The sequence below is a fragment of the Vigna unguiculata genome, chromosome 7, assembly GCF_037176805.1.
Source record: "Vigna unguiculata cultivar grain cowpea cultivar isolate G323 ecotype 2 chromosome 7, ASM3717680v1, whole genome shotgun sequence".
NCBI classification, from domain to species: domain Eukaryota; kingdom Viridiplantae; phylum Streptophyta; class Magnoliopsida; order Fabales; family Fabaceae; genus Vigna; species Vigna unguiculata.
This window is the reverse complement of record NC_140798.1, coordinates 36,693,020-36,701,283: the sequence shown is the minus strand read 5'-3', so window position 1 is coordinate 36,701,283 and position 8,264 is coordinate 36,693,020. Positions and strand designations below refer to the sequence as shown.

At 28.0% G+C, this 8,264-nt stretch overlaps 1 protein-coding gene across 2 annotated transcripts; it reads right to left on the bottom strand.

Moving 5' to 3' along the window:
- Positions 1-534: 534 nt before the first annotated feature.
- Positions 535-2,644, bottom strand: NRPE7 (RNA polymerase Rpb7-like, N-terminal domain-containing protein). Of its 2 annotated transcripts, none has more exons than XM_028078991.2 (2): positions 2,471-2,644; positions 535-1,265 (listed from the first exon to the last, which is right to left on the bottom strand). In XM_028078991.2, the coding sequence occupies exon 2, from the start codon at positions 1,241-1,243 to the stop codon at positions 701-703; it is 543 nt and encodes a 180-aa protein (XP_027934792.1). In that variant the 5' UTR covers positions 1,244-1,265; positions 2,471-2,644; the 3' UTR covers positions 535-700. The 2 variants fall into 2 exon arrangements, with proteins under 2 accessions (XP_027934792.1, XP_027934793.1); XM_028078992.2 differs by having other exon boundaries at positions 535-1,262.
- Between the last annotated feature and the right edge of the window lie 5,620 nt (positions 2,645-8,264).

Here is an 8,264-nt window from a genome sequence, read left to right as displayed (position 1 = left end):
TTCAAAATTGAGATAAAGGGTATCCATAATTCAGCAGTAAAAGCAGATAAATATAACAGCAAGCAACAAGAAAAAGGCTAATTCTTCTCTTGTATCATAATTCATAAGCTTAAACATAAACATAATGGTTTACAGTTTGCAATTTGTACTATGCAACCCTCCTAAGCTCCCTATCAACCACTTAATCAAGTTCAAAATTCAAATCCTCCTAAGCTTCCTATTACCCACTAAAAAGTTCAAAATTCAATTTGCTACTTATTAGTCTCAGAGAAAGTGCATACAATACATGGATTTCACTGGTTTATGCAGTATACAAGCCATATACACAACTATAGTTAATTACAAGAACTGATTCCACTAATTTAGTTTTATACATATTTTAATCAATATGCTAATGGAACCTGAACTTCACTACATAAAAAAAAAATCATCTATTGCAGAACAATCGTAATAAAGTTCTTTGGTCTAGGAATAAAAGCTAAAGAAATTTAGCGCTTTATCAAAAGGATATTATGCAACAAAAAGAAACAAACATTATCCAAAAGCTATGCTATTCACAAACTAATCTCCAAATCATTAATTTGGTTAATAGGTTCCAGAATTTCTACCAGGAAGCTGAAAAGAGTAAGACCCACAACAAAATGAGTTTGGTCTCAAAAAGATAACAACAGTTAACAACATCACCTAAAAGAAAATATAGCTAAATATCGGAAGTCGAGACTGGTCCCAGATAATCTCCTTCCAAACTGACCAATGCTTGAAATTCCCTATCAGCTTCCATCCACTTAGTGCCTATCACTGAAAAGCGGACTGTGACATCTTTTCCAATTTTTGACAATTTGTCATTCATGAAGCATGCGTTTTCACCAGGAACATATTCGTAATCAGGCATCTTCAAATGCGAGAGATAGACATTCTCAATTGGACCACATCTCATGAAAACTCCATGCTTTAGAACCTTGTGGACAACACCCTCCAATATCTCTCCCCTAAAGATCTTGAAGGTAATGGCATTAAAAACAACAGGGAAGAGCACATCCCCAGTATGCTGTCTGACCTTTCCTTCCCCTATTTTCTCCAGTGTGGTCACAGCAAGAAAGTATCCCAGATCTTTGGTTGCTTTCTTCATAGCAAAGTCACCCAGCAGGCGGATGATGATTGCCCTCTGAAGCATCAGACCCTGTTGTTGCAGATTTTCTGGAGCAATGATGACATTCCAAGACAGCTGAACTTTGAGAAACATTGTTTATTTCTTCCTAGTTCTTCTGTCATCGAATAAAAAAAAAATTAGTACCTCATTCAAATTTCAAAAGCACAAGTATTTTTCAACTTAAGTTAGCAGTACATTGTAACAATTAAGTTGATGGGTACTAAAATTTGATCTTCCGAGACCAGTGTTAATGTCACCAAAGTCACTCTGTACTAGGAAATCAGGGTTGTGACACTAACAATCATTCATACATAGATCAACATATAACTTTTCCAGTTTACAACTTCTCAAATACAGACACATATTCTTACTCACTTCATAATATGTTGCTAGACACAACATTTTATAATTTTCATACAAATTTTATCCAGTAAGGTACATAACCAGATTTTATCTGCTTTAAATATATATTATCAGAGCTGTTAACTTGTAACCACAACTACAGCTTCAATAATGAGGATACAGTGACTCGAGGAGAAGTGAACTGGGATCCAAATAATTACCATATGCAGTGTTGCTGGAAGCTCTCTTAGTGCACAAAAACACATCCTTGATGTAATTCAGTGAAGTTCAGGACTAATCTAAGAGATTTTCCAATAACTAAAGAAATACTTAGCACGATTCTACTACTGCTATAACTAATGTTATTTTTAAGGAATATTTGATCAGAGAGAATAATATTTCGAAGATCAAAATGATGGCTTACTAAAACAAAATATGCTGTCTACATGACACACACTATCAAGAATACAGTTGAATTGTGACATGTCTCAGTTTTATTGCTAACTACAACAATTTGCATCTGCAAAGTTGAAAGTTGAGACGACAACAGAGTTGAGTGTTTATTTGCCTTTTCTTCTTCTTTCTAACCACAACCATTTACAAGAGATGACTTCCCAAAAACCCTTGTCATCGAAGGGTTTAACCCTTAATGTTTTTGCACCCACATATTTAAATTAAAAGACCCAACAAATACCAAAACTCTTCCTAAATTCCTAGCTACTCCAAAAAATTTAAAACAAACCTAATTTCCCACAACTTAGGTTTTCCTATATTTTGAAGATAGCAAAAATTTAAGAGGATGAAGCAAAACACCATTAAACTAATTAATCACCTCAAAGATTCAGATCCTAGCCATAAAACACCCCATAACTAAACTCACACTCAAAAACTCTCTACACCCAACAAATCTCAAGCCATGCATGACTCCATAGAGGAAGAGATAGAGATTTAAGAAAGAATGGTGAAGAAGGAACTTACCCAAGACAAAAACTCTCGTTTGATACTCTGCACTATCTCTTAGCTTGTAAGAGACAAAGGTGTTGTAAGTTTGGGAGTAGGAGAGGAGGAAGGAGAATTGAAGCGGGATGAAGATGGTTGTTTTTGTTAAAGAAACATGAAAATTTCAAATCCCTATTTGCACCCAAATTACTAAGTCCCTCTTTTATGCCCAATTTCTACCACAGCCAGTCAAAGGTCAAACTTTATACTTGACACACCATCTAAAAATTACTATTTTCACCTATATATATATATATATATATATATATATATATATATATATATATATATATATAAAATTGTTTAGTTATACAATTTTATTTATATATTAATACATTTTATTATTTAAGTTAAACTGTATTATTTTTATAATTAATAATTATTTTTATTTTTAAACCGTAACGTTTTAACTTTGTATTTTGTTCATGTGAATTTATAATTTGATAGGATGTTCTCACTTTTGTGCATAAACTAAAGTAATTATAATTTAATTTAAATTAAATAAAAAAGTTATTTATTATTTTTTAACATGATTTAAAACGGTAAAAAAGATATAATTTTAAATTTAATATGTTAAAAATAGAAGACAATACATATTTCAAAAAATAATTTTAAAATTTTCAATTAATTTAAAATTTTTAAAAATATATATTTGAGAAGAATGAAAAGTTACAAGATCATCTAACATTTTCTTGATAAACGATACAATTAAAAAAATAAACAAAGAAGATAAAAATAAAGTAAAGAAGAAATTAAAATATTATTTTTGAATTGGTGAAATTAAAAAAGAAATACGAAGTAAAATAAAATGGTTAATTAATTTATTTATTTTTTAAGAAGCTTTGAACGGATGAAAAGGCATAACTATAATGGAATCACTCATCATCAGCTCTCCACAAAAATAAATAAATTACATGTTTTTCTCCATCATATTTATCATATTTAATAACATTTCAAAACTTGAAGTAGACATCTTAGTTCTAAATTGTGAAAATGCATTAACAAAACATGTGTCTGAAAAACAGATATCCGAATATTTCCAAAATTGATCCGAACATAAGCTATTTTTTTTTATCAAAGTGATAAATAAAAGTGGGAGAGTGAAAAAAGAAAAAGAAAACAACAAGAAAAGTAAAGGTATAATAATTTGAATTAGTATAAATAAAGTACAAATGTTTTTAAATGCATATAATTCATTTGGTTAGAATGAAGAAAAAGGTGTAAGTATTTATTTACAAAATTTAAATTACTCTTGTACCCTTTTTTTGTAAATTTAAATATGCATTACACAAATGTGATTTTTTTTTAAACTTACATCTTATAAAAAATAGTCTACATAATCAATTATACTAAAAACATAATCATTTATGACTTATGCATGAATAATTTTAATCTTATATAATTAAATATAATTAATTATATAACTACACTTATGCAACATCTATAATGTAAGTTTTGATTATTAAATAATCCAAATTTAAATAATCTATTTCAATATTATACCGTTGAAGTTTCTTTGAACTCTCACCATCTGATTATCATATGAGTCAGATATTAGTAGAGGTAGGATAGTTTCATATCACAAGTCTACTTCAATATATTTGGACTCATCCTATATTAGCATTTTCCATTGGAAATAACTAAATTGACAACCCAACAACACTAAAAAAATTTATACACGTACATGCATTGTCAAACATATGGTAATTCATAATCACACAAGAAGTATACAAGAAAAACTATTTAAAAATATGCAACTCCTTCTTTTATACAAGATAAATGTCACAAGTAAATTTACCTTACTATATCAAAGTCATTCAAGCAAAGAGACCCACAAGAACCATTGAATCATACAATTTACAAAAGTCATATTCCTTTCCCAAAATTTCTATTATAACAACTTTTCCAACATTAGTTCTACAAATTTTATAATAGCAACATTTCATCCACTAATTTCACTCACACTTAATAATTACAAATCACAAATCAAATTCTTTTTCTCTTACAACAATCTTAACTTTCTTCACACAAAAAGAAAATCATCACCACTGCAAACATCATTCATTAATTATAATTTCGTTTCTCTTGGAAGATTTTGTAAGCTTTATCAACATTCACACACCAAAATCAAGTTCTATTTTATACTTCAACAGTAAAGCATTAAATTTGCAAAGAAAATAACTTCCTTTACCTTATAGTCTTGACCTAGCATTGATGGTTTCTAGCTAAACAGCTCCACACATTAAAACACTTTATCTACACAACAAAAGGCCCGAATGACGATCAAGACACAACATTAGGGTCTTAACCAAAGAAAATTACGAATGAAAGCAACATGCAAAGTAAAAGGAAGCTTGGATGTAAGAGAAAATAGATCGTTACATGTAAAGAATGCGCAAAATTTTGAACTCATCGTCAAGAGAAATTGAATGGGGCTTTTGTTAGAGCTCTTTTTACATATCACTCTAGAGTAGTAAATCTTCAAAAAGGACTACAATTGAATCATAATTTTATAGTAGGAAAAAAAGATTTTTCTTGAGAGAGAAAATAGGACTAGAGAGAAGAAGAAGGGACTTTATGAGAGATAATGAGTTACAATTTGGGATTCTCACATAAATTATATATGTCCATGAATATAAATATGGTGAGGATTTATAATTAATAATAATAATTTAAAAGAAAAAAAAAACATAAATATTGTTTAAAGTTCATATATATATTTATGTTGTTTGAAACAAATTGTATACAAAGAATTTGTACTTAGTGTACAATAACATGAAATAGTTATATAAATGTTTAATTACTCGGATGGTACCCACTTTGGTACAAATGTGTCAATCTGGTACCCGCTTTTAAAAAAGTGTCAATTGCATCTCAACTTTTGAAAAAGTGCTTCAATTAGGTCCTTTTCAGACGGAGTTGACTAACGTCATTAGTCAACGTGCCACGTGTCAGTTTTTGATTTTTTTTTGTATTTTTTGAAAAAAAAAATGCCATGTGTCAGGTCTATGTATGTGACACGTGGCATTGTTAGTGCCACGTGGCATTGCAATGCCACGTGCCAGTGTCATTATCATATGTCATTGTGTTGATTTCGATTTAGTCCTCATATATGTCCTTTTGTTTCAATTTGGTACCCACTTATGTATATCTGATTCAATCTTGACCTATTTTTTTTTTAATAATCAAAATCCATTTTTTATAAAATTAAAAGTAATTAAACATAAAATTTTTACAAAAATTAAGTATTTGATATTTACATTAAAATTTAGTGGTAAAAGTCATTTTATTAAGTCATTTTTAATAAATAAAAAATTAGTATAACATTCAAACAAATAGAAATTTTGGTTTAAAATTAGTAAGAGACAATATTGTTCTATTTTGGGTTAAAAAAATAATAATTAACAAAACATGAGTACTTAATAAAAATAATAATTAATAAAGTAATATGTTAAAAAGTCATTTTTAATAAAAAATATTAGTAAAACATTTTATACAAATAATATTTATACTTAATTAGTTTTAATCTTAAAAAAATGAATTACAAATATATTTTACTTATTAAAAAAATTGGGACAAAATTGAATCAGATATACATAAGTGGGTACCAAATTGAAACAAAAAGACATATATAAGGACTAAATCAAAATCAACACAATGGTATCTGATAGTGACACTGACACGTGGCATTACAATGTCACGTGGCACTGACAATGTCACGTGTCACACTCAGAGACCTGACACGTGGCATTTTTAAATTTTTTTAAATTTAAAAAAAAAGTTCAAAAAATTAAAAAAATAAAAAAAAACCACAGACTAACACGTGACACATTGACTAACGGCGTTGTATATATATATTAACGTGTAAAGCACACAGTTACACATACCTTTGAAGATTAATGTAACACGTTGTAAAATGAATGTAACACGTTGTAAAATGATGAAAATAAAGTTCCTGCAATTTAATAAGAAGTACTATGATTCTGTCATTTTTGGAAGAGGCGCAGCACCTCAAAATGTGGGTGCAAATGGAAACAAAAGATAATCCACGTTGGTGTTTAAATAAAGATGGAAGGTGTGTAAGTTGCTTAATTTGCAAGTGCTTGGAGCAAATAAACATGCCACTAAAAATTCCAATAGTTCACAGAGGCAAAGGAACAAATAATTTACGCCAATTAGTTTTATGGGCTCAGCCCACCCTAGTCATTTTATTCCAACTCAATTCACACAGGGCTTTAGAAAAGTCCCAGTTGAGTGGGAAAAAAAATAAAACTTATTTCTAAAGTGGTTCAGGATCAGCCCATAAGTTAGGAGTTCAAATTATAGCTCTAGGACCGGAAAAAGCAAAAACAAGTTTCATTACGTTTTCAATATATATATATATATCATCCCATATTTAATGATATAAAATTTATTTATTATCTTCAATTTTAGTGGGAAACAAATATATACTTGTAATTATTGTTTCAATATCAAATAATTAATTTAAAAAAAAAACAAAATTATAATAAAAATAATATTATAAAATAACCAATATCAAAAAGACATATTCTCATTTACTTAATATAAAATATTTAAAAATCAATTATAATAATATAAATTTCAAATACAATAATAATTAGATAAATGCAAAAGAGTAATGTATAATATCACACAATTATACATAAATAAAATCTCATCAAAATCAAAATAAATTATAAAAAAGACACGATAAAAATATTTTAAACGTCTCTTTGTTTCTTTTCTCTCAATTCTAGTGAGATTTTTTTTTTATATACTAGTAAGTATTATAGTTAAATCAGAGATGTCAAAATGGGTTCTAACCTATATGTCAACCTGACTCACCATGGGTTAGAGTCGGGTTGGATTGAAAAAAATTCAGTTTTTTTAAAAGTAAGTTGAACTCAACTTAGCTTACTTAACCCACGAGTTAAATGGGTTCGAGCTAGGTTAAAGGTGAGTTGACCCACTTAAAGCACAAACTTTTTTTTATAATTTTTTATATATTTTTTATAATTATTTACTACTCCAAATTATATAGGTTCACAATTTCATATTTTTAAATACTATAATATTGCTCAATAATATTTTAATAGTTTTAATGTTTAATTAATTTGATTGTTAAGTTATATATTGATACTTTAATCTTTAATTATAATTTTTATAGTAAATTACTAAGCACTGTCTTTTAAACAAAATTTTCTAAATTAGCATGACAAAAATATGTAATTTTTTCATTTATATTTTGTTGAATAGCATGACAGAAAATGTGTAATATTAGTCATGTTTTCTTGGACTACATGGATACTTTCTTGAAAAAAAATTCATCATATATTGGTGGTGAACATGATGAAGATGTTGGTTTTTGATTTTACTGTGATTGTCATCTCATGTGTTGCTTAAAAACTTATTTAAATATTTGAATACTTAAAAATTAATAAATAAAAAAAATTGTGTAGGTTGGTGAGTCAACCCACTTAACCCACCAACTTGTTGTGGGTTGAGACGGATTGCAAAATTTCTGACTCACCATAAAGTGAATCGGGTTAGATTCACTCATTTTTAACTTGACTCGTGGTGAACCAACCCGTGTGAGTCTAGTTAGCTCATTTTGACATGTTTAAAAATCACACAAAAATATATATTAAATTAATAATAATTCAAAATTAAACATATATTCTCATTTTTTTTAACTTGAATCTATGTTAAATGGTGAAAACAATCTTTATCACAATAATGTTAGAATATTAAATTATAGTCAATCAAATCTCTT

Coding starts and splice junctions, on each gene's coding strand:
- NRPE7 (XM_028078991.2), bottom strand. CDS start 1,243: ATGTTTCTCAAAGTTCAGCTGTCTTGGAATGTCATCATTGCTCCAGAA.